This window comes from Planococcus citri, chromosome 2 (genome assembly GCF_950023065.1).
Source record: "Planococcus citri chromosome 2, ihPlaCitr1.1, whole genome shotgun sequence".
Lineage (NCBI taxonomy): Eukaryota > Metazoa > Arthropoda > Insecta > Hemiptera > Pseudococcidae > Planococcus > Planococcus citri.
The window spans coordinates 8,033,397-8,053,670 of record NC_088678.1 but is presented as its reverse complement, the minus strand read 5'-3'; the positions used below and the strand labels follow the sequence as shown (position 1 = coordinate 8,053,670).

General features: G+C 34.6%; 2 protein-coding genes across 2 annotated transcripts; both read left to right on the top strand.

The window, feature by feature from the left end:
* The first annotated feature begins 37 nt into the window (after positions 1-37).
* LOC135834463 (serine protease snake-like) lies at positions 38-7,836 on the top strand. The gene is made up of 7 exons (XM_065348343.1): positions 38-1,263; positions 1,470-1,675; positions 6,535-6,598; positions 6,743-6,906; positions 7,066-7,175; positions 7,287-7,594; positions 7,673-7,836. Exons 1-6 carry the CDS (start codon positions 1,170-1,172, stop codon positions 7,555-7,557), a joined length of 909 nt encoding a protein of 302 aa, XP_065204415.1. The 5' UTR covers positions 38-1,169; the 3' UTR covers positions 7,558-7,594; positions 7,673-7,836.
* Positions 7,837-11,395: 3,559 nt separating this feature from the next.
* LOC135834460 (kallikrein-15-like) lies at positions 11,396-17,103 on the top strand. The gene is made up of 9 exons (XM_065348340.1): positions 11,396-11,455; positions 11,564-11,690; positions 14,451-14,539; positions 14,647-14,710; positions 14,798-14,952; positions 15,052-15,167; positions 15,265-15,527; positions 15,610-15,752; positions 16,815-17,103. Exons 1-9 carry the CDS (start codon positions 11,426-11,428, stop codon positions 16,983-16,985), a joined length of 1,158 nt encoding a protein of 385 aa, XP_065204412.1. The 5' UTR covers positions 11,396-11,425; the 3' UTR covers positions 16,986-17,103.
* The last annotated feature ends 3,171 nt before the right edge of the window (positions 17,104-20,274 follow it).

Below are 20,274 nucleotides of genomic sequence, written 5' to 3'. Positions count from 1 at the left end.
TGGTGGACTCGCCTACGATTTTGACTAGATCGATCCCCAGGGGCCCTGAGATACTAACGGGCCCCTGTGGTATTTTGTTTAAACCTGTTTAAACCAAAAATACAGTATTATTTTCACTCTCTCTAAGCATGTAGTTTTACATACAAACTTTTGCCTTCGCTTCACTCGGGTCTATTTGCTTTTCTTTTATTTCAAAATTGGGAGTTTTAATTACCTAATATTCAATTCATTCCTAAACCTACAAAAAATATAATTATAATTTTTTTAAAAATCATTTTTATCTCTCAAAATACGAATTCTTGAAAGGTTTTGTCCTCGCTTTGTTTGAGCCCTTGTTAGTTTTTTTTTCAAATTAAAATTTTAAAAAAATATATCATTCAAATTTGAAAAAATGTTCAAGCCAAAAAATGTACTATTCACCTGAAAAAGCGTATTTTTTTTACATCCCAAAATGAGCTTTTGCTCTCGCTTCATTCGAGTCTTGTTTGATTTTCATTTTCAAACTCATCATTCAAATTTTAAATTAAAAAAATGAAATTTTGCAATATACCTAATCATAAGGTTTTTGTTTTATGAAAAAAAAAAAAAAAAAAAAAAAAAAAAAAAAAAAAAAAATGGAAAAACTAATGCTTCGAGAAGGAAAATAAATCGTTAACAGGTTGTTGGAAATTTTATTCTCTATGCCACCAGATTGACCTCAAAATTGAAGTAATGAAAAAGATGAAAAAAAAGGAAATAAAAAAATGAGTGCATTCATGATCAGATTTTGTTTCGCTGCAACAAATCACTGTGAATACCCATTTTACGCAGTTATGTTCACACAAAGCAAACAAGAAACGTTTTTCAAGACCATGTTTAGCTCAGTTTTGCCGGAGAATACGTATGTAGGTAATAAACACAAACGCTCCAGCAAAACTAGTGGAACTGGACTGATATATTCGTACCTAAAAAAACTAATTTTCACACCGATATGGTCGGTTTCAACGTGTGTACGGTCAGTCGGTCACAATGTAGTATAAAGGCTGGCACCCATCTCATAGACAAAGTTCAGATTCGGTGCGGTATCACAGCATTGGAATTCATATGTAAATTATCCTTTACACAGTTTTTTTTTCAATTTATTTTATGTACTTACATCAAGTTGAAGTGTTTTTAAATTTTTTTTCACAATGTCACTGTGCCGAATGTCAATGGTCTGCGATTCAATGAATTCAATTCTTCTAGTTTTGCTGTTAGCGTATCGTTGTAATAGTCAAGCAAAAGGTGAGCGATTATAGATTTTTCACGATTACTATAACTAATAATTTACTGGATGACAACTCGTAGTCACCATTAACATTTCCCAAGCAAGTTGTTTCTCAGAAACTGATTCGTTTTTGAGTGGAAATCTAAATAATAAGTTACTTTTTTGCGCGAGAAATCACAGTAACTTAATTACTAATTAGGTAGGTGCGTGTTTAAAATTTCAGAGTTTGATTTTGAAGACAACTGCAGCAAATACGGGCAGATTTGCATTAATTACTTCAACTGTTCTAATACAAAAGAACTTATTGAAAGTAAGCGAGCTTTACCGTGTGGCTTTCGGGATGAACTTTCCAAAAAAGATATAAAAATATGCTGCAATCCATCAAATATTATCCCAGCAACAACTTCATCACCACCTCCATCACATCAGGTATGCAAAAATAAAAAATTCGATACCATTTTAGGTTGTTGGTTTTTTGCCAACACGATAAATATGTATCTACGTAGATTAGGGTGATCGCGAAAAAAAAGTCGACGGATTTTGACCAAATTCAGCAGACACTTTCATTATGAGTTAAAAGTGACTCAAAATGAGAAAATAATCAAAATCTTATCAAATTGACCTAGAAAGCTGAGAAAAAAATCAAAATTTCATCAAATTGACTAAAAAGCTGAAATTTGAGAACTAATTTTGAATGTCCAGCTCTGTTTGGTAAAATTTTTCGAGAATTTTGAGCATTGAAAAATCAGTTGGAGCCTTCAGTAATTTCCAAAAATCTCTGGAAGCTCCAAAACAAATTGAAATTTACCTGCAGTCTAGGAAATTTCAAGTTTCAAAAAATTCACCTCGAGGCACCATGAATTTTCAAAAAATCACTGAAGGCTCAAAAATGACTTCAACTCACCAACAGTCGACTTATTTGGCAGGTCGAAAATAGGTTATACCTATGTATAGGTGTTACTGTTAATGTGTTTACTCCAGGTAATGTATGAAATAACTAATTCATACATTAACAAAAAAGTACTTAATGCAAGTAAATTGTTCACAGTTCATCTGGGTAATGTATGAAGAATCTAGTTATTCTATGAAATAGCGTCGAAGTGTGATCAGTTAAATCATGAAAATGAACTGTTAAAAATTGAGGTTTGGTGGGTTTGATAGCAAATTTCACGTAGAATACTGTATTTTGATGTGGCTAATAACTGCGCCAGATCTTTAAATGAGAGTAAAAAAAATGAAACTTTTGAATTTTTCAAGGTTTTATTTGTTTAGCATTGAAAGTGGTGAAACTTTTTTATAAATTGAGATAGAGAGACACGCGGGTTTGCAATATCAAAAAGGTCATACTTTTTGAATTCAAGATGACTGATGAAAAGGATATGTCATGAGGAACAGATTTTGAGATTTTTTACAAAAAGAAAAAAAAATGTCAATTTTTGAACACGTTTTCCCAATTATTTCGCTTGGTACAAGTCTTCCTGTTCATCTGGCACAGTTATAGCCATGTCAAAAAATTCTAAGTTGAATTTGCTATCGACCTCAGTGAACCTCAATTTTTAACAGTTCATTTCATGATTTACCTGATCACACCTCGCTATTTCATAGAATAACTAGATTCTTCATAATCTACAGCGAATGTGCAACATGAAGCTCTTTAATACAAGTATGCACAAAAAAAAAAAAAGTATGGATAATTTTTACTATTTCACACAGTAACTGGATCCCATTCAAAAATATTGTGATTTTTACTATGGGATTAGTAAATTTTACTATGAGAGAAATAAATGTTACCTAATTCTATAGGTAAAATGTATTTTTTGGCTGAGTAAAAATCACTATTATTTTTGAATGGGATCTGGTTACTATACTGAAATAGTAATTTTTATTAATTTTTTTTTCCGCGTGGAAATAGATATGCTCTTAAGATAGTCTTAGCATTTTGCGTAAGTTTTACCTATTGCGCACATATCAAATCTGCTCACATTGTACAACGTCGCACCCTATTGGTTGCTCCAAAGTGTGACGACACCAACCTGCCACGCGCAGTACGTAACACATATGTAAAATGCTATGACTATCTTAAGAGCATAATCTATTTCCATACTTGTATTAAAGAGCTTTAGTACAACATGTGAACATCAATGTTACCACCAATCACCACACAAAATGTTTCAGTCACAAAAAAAAATTGCTAAAATTACCACAGACAAAACTGTCAACACAACACTCCCCCACAATTTTGTTCTGATAAAAAACACTAACAACTATGCAAATACAACTTACAATTTTAATGAACGATCAATATAAAAGCAGATCCACACAAAAGCATGATAAAAATGCATAAAAGCTAGATATAAAATTAATACGCACAAAAGTTCTATAGAGCGAATGAAAGCTTGATAAAAAAAAAGAACACAAATGGTCAAAATCATGATAAAAAATATGTGGTTACGTCTGCATCATGTCTGTATGAAGTAATGGAAATGTTACTTGAAAGATACACTCCTAAAAATTTTGGCATTTCTGTTGGTTTATGAACCCAGCTCTCAAAGGTAAGGTACATGATATGTAGGCCAGTTTGAAATAATGGAAGATTATGTAAACAAAGTATTCACCCTTGTGCATCAATTGTGTATGCAATATGGTACCGTTACTGATTCCTAACAAGCCTTATATCCACTAAGAAAGGTTGTTGTTTTCCCTTTATCCATCTCAGAGCTCTGACACTTAGCCTCTTCATGGCCATACTTGCCACATTTATTGCATTTAGTACTTTGCCTCCACTCCCCTAACACCTATAGCTGATAGGAGCTTTCGCAGCTGGAACTGTTGCTGCTACCATCGCTGCTTTGATCTGACTGGAACTAGACTCCAACACTTGTTACAACCGACACTTTTGTTTCAACCACTGCTTTCTGAACTATTGGCTTTTTCTCTTCAAGAATAATATTATTGATATCTTCAACAAAGACTTACCAGTCTGTAACACCGCTCTAATTGTTGAACATGCTTCTAAACAATCTTCAGCTCAATCATTCTCCAGGTAGTAAATATGCTTGGAATCAGTAATGGTACCATCTTGCATACACAATTGATGCACGAGGGTGGATACTTCATTTACATAATCTTCCATTATTTCAAACTGGTCTTCACATATCTTTGAGAGCTGCGTTCTTAAACCAACAGAAACGCCAAAATTTTTAGGAGCGTATCTTTCAAGTAACATTTCCATTAGCCATTACTTCATACAGACATGATGCAGACATAAACGCACTGAGCATATGATTATCCAGCATCCCAAGGATCGCATCCATTGCTTCATTTTTCACATTATCTGACAGCTTTGACGGATCTTCTTCTTAGATTGTGGTAATGCAGCATTAGTTTCTCAGTTGCGTCTTCACTTGGTATTCCCACTCTAAACAATCTTTACCTTTTAAAACATGCTGCATCAGAACTGCTGTAGTACCTTTCAACAACAGTAGCCATTTCCTCTGTTTGAATTCAAACCAAAACACAACTAGAGCGCAATAAACAGAGAAAAACAAAGACTAGTAGGTCACCAGAAAGTCACTGGGCCCATAACCTGTAGTATTTGATTAAATAAAAGGACATTATGCACTAAGGTAAAGTGGGGTAATTCCGATGGCAAAATTCAAAATTTTAGCAATTTCTCATTTTTTGGATTTCCTGTACATTTTGGGGCAAAAATGATGTAACAACTTTATTCCTGCGTCCTTCAGCTACACATTGACTATATTGAAGAGTGATTTGTGTGAAGGCTTCATACATATAATTGAAAAAACATTTTGGAAGATTGAGTTATCAGAATTACCCTAAAAATGGGGTAATTCCGATAATGAGTTTTATAAGGAAAGGAATTCTCCCAGGGTAATTCCGAGCCAGTAATGTTGAAATATACCATTTATTGCATATTTAGGTTTTTATTTCATGTAAATTGAATCATTAGAACAAAAATTAAATTTTTTTACAAATATGCATTTTTGAGGCATAATTTTTGAAAACTAGACCAACTAGAGAAAAATGCCCCGTTTTGGGGATTTTCTTTGATAATTTCGACCCCCTAAAACTATAATACATCAAAACAGAGAAAAAAACATTGCAGGACAATTTTGCTGGGGCTATCGGAATTACCCCGCAGCATGAAAAATGATCGACATGTTTAATAATTCAATGCCACCAAACAAATAATTATAAAAGCAAAATCAAAAGAGGTACTGACACTTTAACACGTATTCATCAAATATCAGCTTCTAAACAGAATTTTTCAACAAGTTTTGAACGATAAAAACTAGTTTCAAAAGTGCACTGTTTTTTGCGGCAAAGGATTTGGGCATTCAGATTTTGAACACTGCACAGACTTGACAAAACAGAGCAGATGAACCATCTGATCATTAATGAGTGTAGGTTAGCACTAAAACTACCTACTTTCTTCATCATTTGTGCCAAAATGTGTTTTGCAACAAAGCTAGGGCTTGCTATCGGAATTACCCCATATCGGAATTACCCCACTTTACCTTACTTTGTTTCCTGAGATTGAGAAATTTTGAATGTAAGATATTAGAAAAAAAATTATGTAAAACCGAAAACCAAAACTGAAACTGAAATTTTTGTAAATAAGATAAAAACAAAAACCGAAAACTGAAATTTTGAATTTCAAAACCAAAACCGAACTGAAAACCGAAAAATTTCAAGGAAAAATTGGAGTGAAACCGTAATTGTAATTAAAATAATCAAGGTTATCACCCCTGGGAGCAACCAATGGGGTGCAACGTTGTACGTGAACAGCTGATTTGATGCGTAAGCAGGACGTAAAACTTACATGAAATGATATGACTATCTTAAGAGTATAGGTAATCTATTTCCATACTTGTATTAGAGAGCTTTAGGCGAATGTACAACATGATTGTGAACATCAGTGTTACCACCAATTGCCACACAAAACGTTTCAGGCACAAACAAACCTAAAATTACACAGACAAAATTGTCAACACAACAGAATAACAATAGAAAAAATGTGTTTTCTAGTTATTCTTTCAATGCAAAACAAAATAACATTATCTTCTATTTCATTGACACAATCACTCAAACACCCGGTTTTCAAATAATTATTCAACTTGCAAATAATTTTCAAGCACAAAATTTTTTCCCTTTTTGATAACATCAAAATCTCTTATTCTTGGACACTCTGTAGCTGAGAAAAAAAAATTGATAAGAAAATATGTACAATTATGCATGTACACAATTACGCATGCTTCATTGTATAGGTAATTCGAGAACAAGATCTTGGGTCATCCGTTTCCAGGAATTCCACTGCAATAGCACTGCAAAGTGAGTGTACACTAAACATTCATATTTTCTCATAATGCATTGAATATTCAAGTTTGAAACCTATATCCAAACAACTGGACGTAAAAAAAATAATTTGCTATAGTCATTTTTATAACCATAACCGTATTATGGTCCCTGATTTAGAATGCCAAGAGTATGGAAGATATCAATACGTGAAAATATTGCGACCTACTCTTCTACTAGCCGATAAAGGAAAATATCATGTCGAGGTAGACTGCATGCTTACGGAAACATTAATGGATAAAGGAAATCCAGGCGAACCCGCAGCCAAAAAATATCCTCATATGGTAGACGAATTATCAATCAAAAATATACCAGATACCTACATACTTACACTCATTTTCAAGTTCAACTTTACGTGTCATATTTATGTTATGAATTTTTTCTAATGTCACAAAAAACAGCGATAAAAATACAAATAAAATGATTGATTTTGTAAAACACAGGCTCTCATTGGATATGGAAAAGAATTCAAAAACGTCTCGTGGGATTGCGGTGGCAGTTTAATCAGTGAAAAATTCATCATGAGTTCTGCACATTGCACTGATCGTACATCGTGAGTGGAAATCCTCACTCGAGTGCCTACATCTTTTTCAAAAAAACCTACACTACAAACATTTCATTTCAAAAATTATTGTCTTTTGGATTTTCTCTCTTATTTTTTCAGGGGTCCGCCAAGATGGGTTTTACTAGGAGACTTGAATAGATTCACAACAGAGAACCACGCCCAGTTGAAAGTTTACAGCATAGTCAAAGTTTACAACCACCCGAATTACAAGTCACCGTCTTTCTACCACGACATTTCACTTTTACAATTGAACACCACTGTCGAACTTAGTCCTAATGCAAGACCAGCTTGTCTGTATACTTCAGCCACTGATTTACCTATAGCCACTGATTTACCTATCCTCTTTAAACCAAGCGTTACAGGCTGGTAAAGCAAAAGCTTTACAGGCTGGGAAGGAATAGACGCAGGTACACAGAAAATATCTTCGCTCAGTACTCATATGTATAATGTTAGCAGTTTTCCAACATTCGATTTTAATTTTACAGTCAAACAAACCAGTGATATGTTACTGGCATCAACCATGAAAATGGTCGATCATCAGAAATGCAGAACTACATATGCATTTCAAGTCAATCGCGCTAATCTGGCTCGTGGGTACGATTCAAATACTATGATTTGCGCTGAAGACTTCCGTAAGGACAAAACACCATGCAAGGTACACTAGGATCACTCATTAGTACGAGAAAAATTGCTCTCCAGATACGTATATTCGAAATAAAACTCATTTGTTTTCCAACAGAGTGATTCAGGAGGTTCGCTGCAAATGCTGATACCAAATGAAAGTTGCATGTGGAATGTCATAGGAGTAACATCTTTTGGTTCTGGAATTTGTGGAAATACTAACGAACAACCCGCAGTTTATACCAAAGTATCGTACTATTTGGATTGGATCCAGAGTATTGTTTGGCCTTCACAGTGGCAAATTTATAAAAGAGAATGTCGCCATTTCCGTTAATTATTTTTTTTTTTCAAACAGCCAAAAGATATTTTTGATTATTAAAAATTGTATTTCGAAACAATAAATGCTAGATTAGTACTCGGGATTTTTTTTTGTTCAAGGGTCTGTGATGTCAACTGGCGATCGCCAGGGACATCCGGGGCCCCACGTTTAAACCCTCGCTCTAAACATGAAGTTTCGCATGCTTTTGCACTCACTTCGCGGGTCTACTTTCTTTTTTTTTAATTTCAAAATTGATCTTCATAATTAATAGTCCGGCATATGACAGTATGAGTAATTGCCCCCCCCCGCCGACCCTCCGGGACAACTTTTTTCTTAAAGGGGACATCCTAAGGAACATTTTAAAGCAAACTTGCCAAGAAAAAAGTTGGCCTTACTTACAAAATGGCGGCCATTTTGATTGACAGGTCAGCCGAAATCGCAGATTTTGCGTTTTAACATAGGACTTGCACAAACTTTTTAAAACTTTACAAAGATAGATCGAAAGATCATGCAAAAATTCATCACCTGTCAAAATTTCAAGTGCTAAAGTGAGTTTTTCGATTTTTGGTGAATTTTTGAAAATTGAATTTGGGCTAAAACTGAGGGAAAAATCAAAATTTTACCAAATTGACCAAGAAAGCTGAAATTTGAGATATACCTTATTTTCGACATGACAAATCGATTGGAAACTGTTTCAACCCATTTTGAGCAGTTCTGGAGCCTCCAGCAAATTTTTGAAACTCGAAATTCCCACAAAATTCCATCAAATTGGAGTTATAGAGCTAAAATTTATTCTAAAAATGAATTACAATACGCTACGAAGGACTGCAGGTGAATTTCAAGTCGTTTTGAAGCCTCCAGCGACTTTTTGAAAATCCCTGAAGCCTCCAGTAGATTTTTGAAACTTTAAATTTTCACAAAATTCCATCAAATGGAGATGGGAAGCTGAAATTTACTCTACACTCCAATTTTAACAACCTCTGAAAACGACTTCAGGTGGATTCAAGTCATGTTATGGCCTCCAGCGACTTTGTTTGAAAATTAATGGAGCCTCCAGAAGATTTTTGAAACTTTTAATTTTCACAAAATTTTATCAAATGGAGATGGAAAGCTGAAATTTACTCTACACTCCAATTTTAACACCCTCTGAAGACGACTTCAGGTGGGTTCAAGTCATTTTAGGGCCTCCAGCGACTTTTTTGAAAATTCCTGGAGCCTCCAGTAGATTTTTGAAACTTGAAATTCCCACAACATTAATTTATCAAATGGAGTTGGCAAGCTGAAATTTACTTCGCAGACTACATGGTGGTTTCAAATAATTTTGAAGCTTCCAGCTACTTTTAGGAAATTTCAATTTTCTAAAAAAACGTCATACTACCTTTCAAAAAGTTGCTGGAGGCTCCAAAACGACTTGAAATTCACCAGCAGTCAACTTTTTAGCGTATTGAAATTAGTTTGCAGAATGAATTTCGACTCTCCGTCTCAGTTTGATGAAATTTTGGGGAAATTTCAAGTTTCAAAAATCTACTGGAGACTCCAGTAATTTTCAAAAAAGTCGCTGGAGGCTCTAAAATGACTTGAAATCCACCAGAAGTCGTTTTCAGAGGGTGTTAAAATTGGAGTGTAGAGTAAATTTCAGCTTCCCATCTCCATTTGATGAAATTTTGTGAAAATTTACAGTTTCAAAAATCTACTGGAGGCTTCAGGAATTTTAAAAAAGTCGCTGGAGGCTTCAAAACGACTTGAAATTCACCTGCAGTACTTCGTAGCGTATTGAAATTAGTTTTTAGAATAAATTTTAGCTTTACAACTACAATTTGATGGAATTTTGTGGGAATTTGGAGTTTCAAAAATTTGCTGGAGGCTCCAGAACTGCTCAAAATGGGTTGAAACCGTTTCCAATCGATTTGTCATGTTGAAAATGGGGTATATCCTAAATTTCAGCTTTCTCGGTCAATTTGGTAAAATTTTGATTTTTTCCCTCATTTTTGGCCTAAATTCAATTTTCAAAAATTCACCAAAAATCGAAAAACGAACTTTAGCACTTGAAATTTTGACCGGTGATGAATTTTTGCATGATCTTTCGATCTACCTTTGTAAAGTTTGTAAAAGTTCGTGCAAGTCCTATGTTAAAACGAAAAATCTGCGATTTCGGCTGACCTGTCAATCAAAATGGCAGCCATTTTGTAAGTAAGACAAACTTTTTTTTTTGGCAAGTTTGCTTTAAAATGTTCCTTATGATGTCCCCTTTAAGAAAAAAGTTGTCCCGGAGGATCGGCGGGGGGGGGGGGTGGTGCAATAACTCCTATTGTCATATGCCGGACTATAACTCGAAACGCTCGAAAAAGTAACCAAAAAAGTGACAAAACATAGGCAATCAGTAGGTATATACATTTTTAATGCAAAAAAAATTATCAAAAAACACAAAACTTTTCGTTTCCATTTAAAATCTAAAAATGAAACTCGATAGAAACTTAATTAATTTCAGCAAAAGGCAGGACATTTCGGCTATTCCTTTTTCCAATTTTTGCCAAAAAAGTTGAACTACAAAATATTTAGCAACATTGAAAAAAAAAGATTTTTTTGGTAATTTCAGACCAAAAATTGAGAGTTTTTGCGATTTCTGGCAATGAATACGAGACTTTTGACAATTTCAGTAAAAGAAAAGTTTTTTTTAGCAATTACTGGCAAAAACACGACACAGTTTTCGGATGCAAAACACAACACAATTCTTAGCATCTTTTTCGCAAAAAAAAAAATTAGACAATTCTAGACAATTTAGTCTAAAAGCAAAAATTTTCGATAATTTTGACAGAAAATGAGACTTTCACGATAATTTCAGTAAAAGGCAGATCTTCTTGACCATTTTTATCAAAAAAGCGAAACATTTTAGCGCTAAAGAGCAAGATTTATTAATGGTACTACTCATAACTCATCAATTGATAAAATGCAAGACTTCTTTGGTAAAATTTTGATTTTTTTCTCATTTTTGCGTAAATTTGATAATCAAAAATTGTTTCATCTGAGTCAAAAATATTCAAGTTGAAGTGAAATACCGGATGTCCAAACTCTTCCTATAACCAACCCCAATGAATTTAACAAAAATATAATAAAAAAATCGAAGTCCCATCGCGTAACTTTCGGTTCATTAGGTAATTATGGAAAAACCTGCAGAAAAATAACGTATTATTTTCGTCAAGAGTTGAACGAATTTATAGTCGCTGCATTCAATTAATTTAAGGCAGTTTGCTGATATGATCTTGAAAAAACAAGTTATTCAAAATAGAATTGATGGTCTATGTTAGAGAAAAGACGCGTTTTTAAACATGTAAATATTCAGTCTTTCGTATCTATAAGAAAATTCAGTTCATTCATTTTTTCCTTCATGCAAACAAATGTACCGAAATAATTTCAGTTGATATTTTTTGGTTATTAGGTACTAATATTTTCAGTTCAAAGTAATTCGCCAAAACCAGAAAGTTGTGTTAATTGCGCTAAAATGACTATCCAAATGAAATGTGTTATGTGGACGTGCATTTCTATACTCGTATTGAGCATCATAGGTGAGTTCACTCGATCACTAATTTTTAATTTGGTGTATCCTTAATTGTTTGCATCTTGGATTGCAGAAAGTGTTGACAAAAATAAGAACCAAGCTAACAATAAAAACAAACTAAACTTCGATTTTTCCCCCATAAAAAAAATGCAAGCATCTTAAAATAAAATTACCAAATTGAGGAAGGGAGGAGGGTATTTTCAAACATATATTTCAAAACTTTCTTTATAGAGCGAGAAAATAACGTAAAAAAGCAGGGGCAAAAACGAAAAAATTGGCACATAAATTTTTTCTTCGGGAATGTGTTCGGATGGACCCTCTGAACCACCAAAAAAAAGCCGACTCTCCTACCCCTGGAGGAAAATTTTTTAGGGGACTGAAACCGGTTCCGATTCACGTTTTTTGCGTTTTACTCCGTAAATATTAGGTTTTTGAGAAAAACTACCATGACGAAAAATGTTCCCCTTCAAATTCTCGACAATTTGATACTACGCTCGATACCCATTCCTCAAGGGGGTGTCCAAAAAAAGGGGTGGAAAGAGCAGATATTTCAAAAAAGGTCAGTCCAATAAATTGATCAAAATTACCACTTAAAATCATTCGTTTTCGCTCAAATTTTTTTTACAAAGTCTACTCACCCAACTACTAATCAAACTACCATTGGTTTGGCTTCAACCCTCCTCGGGAGTTCGTAAGGGTTGCTTGATTTTTCAAGTAACACACTACTGAATCATATAATATTATTTGAAAAATAAATCTGGACGTGCGATATATCGAATAGTATATTATGTTTTCGAGGTCGCTGAATACGAATATGAACTTATTTTTTGAATACAACCCCTGTGAAGCCCCTTTGTGCCCCAAAATGGGGGTCAAAATTTTGAAAAATCGTGAAAAGTCGAGTGATATATCGAATGGTACGTTTTCGAGGTCGCCGAGTGCGAATATGAACTTATTTTTTCGGTCCCACCCCCCAATGTCTCTCTGTGCCCCAAAACGAGGGTGAAAATTTTGAAAAATCGTGAAAAGTCGAGTGATATATCGGCTTGAATGTTTTCGAAGTCGCTGAGCACGAATATGGCCATATTTTTTGGGCCCAACCCCTCACAGCTCTCAACTGTCCCAAAAAAGGCCAAAATTTTGAAAAAATGTAAAAAGTCGAGTGACATATTGAATGGTATGTTTTCGAAATCGCTGCGTACGAATATGAACTTATTTTTTGCCTACAACCCCTCAAAGCCCTTCTGTGCCCCAAAATGAGGGTCTGAAGTTGGTAATAATCATTCATTGAAACTTTGATGTGGAGATAACTGAGAAGGAGAGAGGGATTCCAACCAGGAAAATTTTTGAACAAAACTAAGTACGTGAACTAAAACTAAAGAGCATGCAAAAATACCCAACAGCAAAAATTTCAATTCTAGGCATTTCAAGTCCATTTTTTGATTTTTGGTAAACTTTTTAAATCGTTGCCAAAAAATTATTTAAAAAAATTAAAATTTCTAGTAACTAAGCAGACGTTTTGGAGTTATTTTGAGCACTTCTGGAGTGTCTCTTGCAGATTTCTGGGAGTTGAAATTTCCACAAAATGCAACCAAAAATTTTCAAAAATCTGCTGGTAGTTCCAAAACGAATCGAAATGGCTTGAAAGTGTTTTCAGTCGATTTAAGGAATCGAAAATAGAAAACATACCAAAACAGCTTTCTAGCTTTATGAAGTAAAAATTGTATTCTATTTAGGGGGCGTAAGGGGATTTTGAGGAATCGTAAGTAGAGCAGGAAAAAAGTGCATATTCCAGTTTAGTGTCTCAAAAACATAAAAGTCGATATATCACTCGACTTTTCACAATTTTTCAAAATTTTCACCCTCATTTTGGGGCACAGAGAGACATTGGGGGGGTGGGACCGAAAAAATAAGTTCATATTCGCACTCGGCGACCTCAAAAACGTACCATTCGATATATCACTCGACTTTTCACGATTTTTCAAAATTTCGACCCCCATTTTGGGGCACAGAGGGGCTTTCAGGGGTTGTATTCAAAAAATAAGTTCATATTCGTATTCAGCGACCTCGAAAACATATACTATTCGATATATCGCACGTCCAGATATATTTTTCAAATATATGATTCAGTAGTGTGTTACTTGAAAAATCAAGCAACCCTTACGAACTCCCGAGGAGGGTTAAAGACAAACCAATGGTAGTTTGATTGGTAGTTGGGTGAGTGGACTTTGTAAAAAAAATTTGAGCGAAAACGAATGATTTTAAGTGGTAATTTTGATCAATTTATTGGACTGACCTTTTTTGAAATATCTGCTCTTTCCACCCCTTTTTTTGGACACCCCCCTTGAGGAATGGGTATCGAGCGTAGTATCAAATTGTCAAGAATTTGAAGGGGAACATTTTTTGTCATGGTAGTCTTTCTCAAAAACCTAATATTTACGGAGTAAAACGCAAAAAACGTGAATCGGAACCGGTTTCAGTCCCCTAAAAAATTTTCCTCCAGGGGTAGGAGAGTCGGCTTTTTTTTGGTGGTTCAGAGTGTCCATCCGAACACATTCCCGAAGAAAAAATTTATGTGCCAATTTTTTCCTTTTTGAAACCGCTATCTGCCCGCTCTATTAATTTGATGAATTTTAAAAATTTGGTGCCAATTTTTGAATAAAGATACAACCAGCTATCCCATCTGAAATGGGATGTATCTCAATCAATCTCGTCCAACAATGAAATGTATACTCAACGAATTAATCATATTGTTTGCTCGATACAGTCTCGAGTAAAGCAGAAGGAGAACTGAGTAAAACCTCAAATCAGCCAACCACAAATACCAGCGCAGACGTTAAATCAAAAATTTCTCTGGCAAGTAAAAATTCCTACATTACGCATATATCTGGCTACCTACTTGTTCATACATACATATTATAAATTTGAACTAACCTGAGTACTCGTATTTGTTCAAACGATAGAACTCCACAAACAACCCAACAGCGACGACAAACTCCAAAGATGCAGTATCTGTAGCCCTGCAAAGTAAATACAAATAACCAATGTTAGAAATAAAATTCTAAGCAAATAAAGTAGGAAAAAAATTCATTACATTAGCAACATCTATTACAGAATGTGCGGAATACGCTAATTATCGATACGTCAAGAAATTGCAACCGCCAATGGCTGGAAAACCAGAACAATCGTTCAACACAATGGACTGCGCGAATGTAGAACCTCTAATCGTCGGAGGAATACAAGCGAAACCTAAAGAATACCCTCATATGGTACCTTAAACCAAAATTTTACAACTTTACATTAATTTTAGCTTCAAAAATAACAATGGATTTGAATTCAAATTAATCCAGTATTTTTGATAAGCACAGGCTCTGATCGGTTCCGGAAGCAGTTTCGAAAAGGTTTCATGGAATTGTGGTGGCTCATTGATAAGTGAAAAATTCGTTCTGAGTTTAGCACGATGCCACCAAGATGTTTCTTTACAGTTGGTTCAGCTATATTTGAATTCAACGAAGCATTTACTTATACACTTGGTAACAGATTTCTAATACCCTGGTATTTTTTTTTTTTTAAATTTTCAGTGGACCAACACAATGGGTTTTATTAGGAGACCTGAAAGTAAATTCGAAAACAGACGACGCCAAGCCAGCTGTTTATAAAATAAAAAAAGTCTATCAACATCCAAATTATACATCAAAGTCAAGATTACACGATATTGCTCTTTTCGAATTGAATACTACCGTTGAAATGAGTCCATATGTGCGACCAGCGTGTCTATATACATCCACCTCGGTTCCAGTAAACACCACAGGAAAGATTACTGGATGGGGAAGAACAAGTGCAGGTAAATAAATGCCACTTGAATAAGTATCAAGTATGCTCCTTATATGTATTCGCAGATACAATTTTTTTTTTTCGTTTCACAGTCGAAAGAACCAGCGATCATTTATTAAAAGCCAGCATTTCGTTCCTCGATGATAAAAAATGCGTTGAAAATTTTGGAAATGATTACGACCCTAATTCAATGATATGTGCTGGAGAATTTGTCCATGGCGCAGATACATGCCCAGTAAGTAAAACATCGAGCATAAATTCGGCTCGAAGAAGAAATTTTAATCGTTTAAAAAAATTTCCATCTTGAAAAATGACGAAATGTTCAAAGTCCAGGCTTTTTTAAATGTCGATTTGGAATTCACAAATTGATCAAAAATTCACTTTTGTACTGGCATTCCTGGAATTCTTTGGTAATCTGTTGAAACGATTGAAAGGTTACCCAATAGAAATCGACCAAGGCTATAAGTCGTTCAAGATTTGAATGTCTAGAACGACTCACAACTCACCCATCACTTTATTGATTTTTTTGTATCTGCTGGAGGCTCCAGAACTGCTCCAAACAGGTTTAAACCGCTACCAATCGATTTGGCATGTTGATTGATTTTTTCCCTCATTTTTGGCATGAATTGGATTTTTACAAATTCACCAAAAATCGAAAAACGCACTTCAGCACTTTAGATTTTGACAGGTGATAAATCTTTGCATGATCTTTCGATCTACCTGCGTAAGATTTGAAAAATTTCGTGCAAGTCCTCTGTTGAAACGCAAAATCTGCGATTTTGGCTGACCTGTCAATCAAAATGACCGTCATTTTTTAAGCAAGGCCAACTTTTTTTTTGGCAAAGTTTGCTTTAAAATGTTCCTTAGGATATCCCCTTTAATAAAAAAGCTGTTCCGGAGGATCGGCGATGAGGGCGGGGTGCAAATGTGCAATTACTCATATTGTCATATGCCGGACTATAAAGAAGTAAAAATTACTCTCGATAGGTAGATGTTTTTTTGAATTTTTTAAATTTTCAAAAATCCAAAAATGAACTTCAAGACCTTAAATTTTAGTTACGAGGGTTTGAGGATGTTCTGTTTCGACCAAGCTTTGCTTGGTTTTGTTCAAATGGTAGAATTCAAGTTCAAAAATTCTCTTGCTAGGACGATTTTTCTAGCATACAAAAAAAACTTCCCTGCTGGATTTTTTTCAAGATTTGAACATCTAAAACGACTCACGACTGAGTTATCACTTCATTGATTTTTTTTACACTATAAAAATCAGCAGCTTTTACTAATCAAATTTCATGCACAGGGTGACTCCGGAGGTCCACTACAGAAACCGGTGGATAAACAAGTATGCATGTGGAATATATTAGGAATCACATCTTTTGGATCGGCAATATGTGGAGATATGGAAACACCAGGAGCCTATACCAAAGTTGCATTTTACCTCGAATGGATTAAAAATATCGTGTGGCCCTGAAAGATGCTCCAATCTTAATTAATAATACAAAAAATTGTCTTTAAAAAATTTGAAATATATTCGACCTTGTATTACCACTGTATAATAAAGCATACATTTTTACCGACTTTGCCGTGAAACGGAAAAGTAAGGTATTGTATTTGTCATGATGGTTGAGAATTTGGATGGGGGTGGGTTTTCTTGACGTTTTGAGTGTGCTGATCACGATAAGACATATGGCGCAAAACGAGATAAGTTTATATATATCAATATCTACTTTTGTAACGTTATGGCACCATTTAGTTGAACGTCGTTGTGGCACCAGGTAGCAAGTGAAGAAAACTTAGTCATTTACGCGAGCGTTTTTCTGGCAACGGTTTATTCATTAATAAAAACCAACTGGTGCCCCTATATTATATGAGTATAGAGTGATGATTAAGGGTATAAGCAACAGCGCCATCTAATCGAAACATTTTACAATGAATTTTCACAAAAGAATACATCGAAAACCAATGAGACCTGAAAATGGTGCCACAACGTCTGTTGACTATATAATTTTACCAGTATATTATAAGGGACTTTTAAATGTCGTTGTGGCACCATCACAAAAATTTGCCTAACGACCCCTGGCAACTCCCTGATGACATTCCACACGATTTTAATTAAAATACGTTGTGGCACCATTTGGTGGTGCCACAACGTAAATTTTGGTGCCTGAACGTGTGTAAAGTATATAAAATGGTGCCACAAGTACATCAATTATGAGTATATTTATTTATTTATTTATATATAGCCGCATACAGGTAAACTCATAACGTTTTGTATAAAATACAAACTCACGTCCCATCTGTAACTTCGTTACTGTGCATACGCTCGATGCGTCACCCCATAGGCCTGATAGTACTCGATGTTAGGCCGCGTTATATTCGTTAACTTGATTTTTGGGGGCCCTGTGGAAAAGTTGCTCATTGCCGAAACATCAATTTCTCAGGAAAGCTTTTTTTTTCGAGTCCTATGCATCCATGTTTTTCGCAAATGCTTTTTGAACAAAGCATCCTACAAAAAAATAACCAGCTCTGAGCAGAAAGGAAATTTTATGCTCTACAATTTCCTTCATTGCATTTTTTTCATAGGATGCATACTTTCCTCGTAAAATCAATGTTTATGTTGAAAAACACAAAAATTCGGACCTGTATAATCAACTTTAAATTGAAATTGAGCAGTCAAAAATTCATTTTAGACGATTTTTGACCACGCCATGTGAAAGAGGAGACCTTCAACCACCAGAATCACCAAACAGAACGTAAAAAATGAATAAAATGATTCTTGGCAATAAGCACCTTTTTCTCATGTCCTCGTAGGTAATAATTAGGCTATGCATTCATTTGAAAATTGAGTCAAATGAGAAAGTGTATAAACAGCAATCTCACGTCCCTGCTCAAACTTTGTCAGTAGACTCCCCACACCTTGTAGATTCATATGGCACCTCATCGAAAAGTCACGTCCTAAAAAGGTTACGAGTTTGTCAAAACATTATGAGTTTGCTGGTTAATCTATAAAAAAGTTACGAGTTTACCCCCTAGAATATTTATATATTTATTTATATATATGTTACCGTTAAAGTATTTACTCCAGGTAATGTATGAAATAACTAGTTATTTCATACATTAACGAAAAAGTATTTAATGCTAGTAAATTGTTCACAGTTCACCTAGGTAATGTATGAATAATCTAGTTATTCCATGAAATAGCTATGTGTGATCAGTTAAATCATGAAATGAGCTGTTGAAAATATTTTTGTGGTAAGTTTTTCATCAAGTGAAGGGTATTTTTCAACTTTTTTAACGGATACGTAAAAATATGGAGTTAAATGGGTCAACTTCGCCAGTCAACACTTTTTTTTCATGTTCTAATTTTAAAAAATCACATTTTTTGCAAACTTTCAATTTTTTTAAATCGACTTTACGACATAATGCCATCCCCATTTTTTAGTATGTTGCTTAGCATGAAAAGTTGTCCATAATATATTTTTTTCGGCATTTTTGAGAGTTGGAACGATATGAAAACTACGTTTTGAAACTTTTCAAGCTGATTTTTCGTATGAAAAAAAGGGGCAACACTGATTTTTATGATATCACCAAAAAAGCCTTTCAAAAGCCCTAACTATGGGGAAAAGTTCCATTTTTAAAAAAGGGCTAGAGGGCTGCGATTTGCGCCATTGGTCATCCCTTCGGAAGGTCTTTCCACAGGAAAAATTTTAAAATGATCGCCGACCCTTACCATTTCTTGGTCGAATTGAAGTGGAATGACCCTTCATATATGTTGTAGCTTTGAATTAACCTTCATTTCTTACTTTATCGCAGTTCATTCATTGAATTCACACTTTAACTAAACACACCTCGTGTATGTATGAAATAACTAGGTAATGTGTAGAAGAAAATTCGATTTCACACTTTTTCGTTAATGTATGAAATAACTAGTTATTTCATACATTACCTGGCATAAATACTTTAACGGTAACATATTTATTTATATATAGCCGCATACAGGTAAACTCATAACGTTTTGTATAAAATACAAACTCACGTCCCACCTGTAACTTCGTTGCTGTGCATGCGCTCGACGCGTCACCCCATAGGCCTGATAGTACTCGATGTTAGGCCGCGTTATATTCGTTAACTTGATTTTTGGGTGACCTATGGAGAGGTATCTCATTGCCGAAACATCAATTTTTTAGAAAAGCTTTTTTTTTAAAAGTCCCATACGTCTCTGTTTTTCGCAAATAGCTTTTTAACAAAGCATCCTACAAAAAAATAACCAGCTCTAAGCAGAAAGGAAATTTTATGCTCTACAATTTCCTTCATGGCATTTTTTTCATAGGATGCATACTTTCCTCGTAAAATCAATGTTAATGTTGAAAAACACAAAAATTCGGACCTGTATAATCAGCTCTAAATTAAAATTGAGCAGTCAAAAATTCATTTTAGGCGATTTTTGACCACGCGACCTGAAAGAGGAGACCTTCAACCACCAGAATCACCAAACAGAACTTAAAAAATGATTATTGGCATTCTTGGCAATAAACACCTTTTCCTTATGTCCTAGTACATAATAATTAGGCTATGCACTCATTTGAAAATTGAGTCAAAAGAGAAAGTGTATAAACAGCAATCTCACGTCCCTGCTCAAACTTTGCCAGTAGACTCCCCACACCTTCTAGATTCATATGGCACCTCATCGAAAAGTCACGTCCTAAAAAGGTTACGAGTTTGCCAAAACGTTATGAGTTTGCTGGTTAATCTATAAAAAA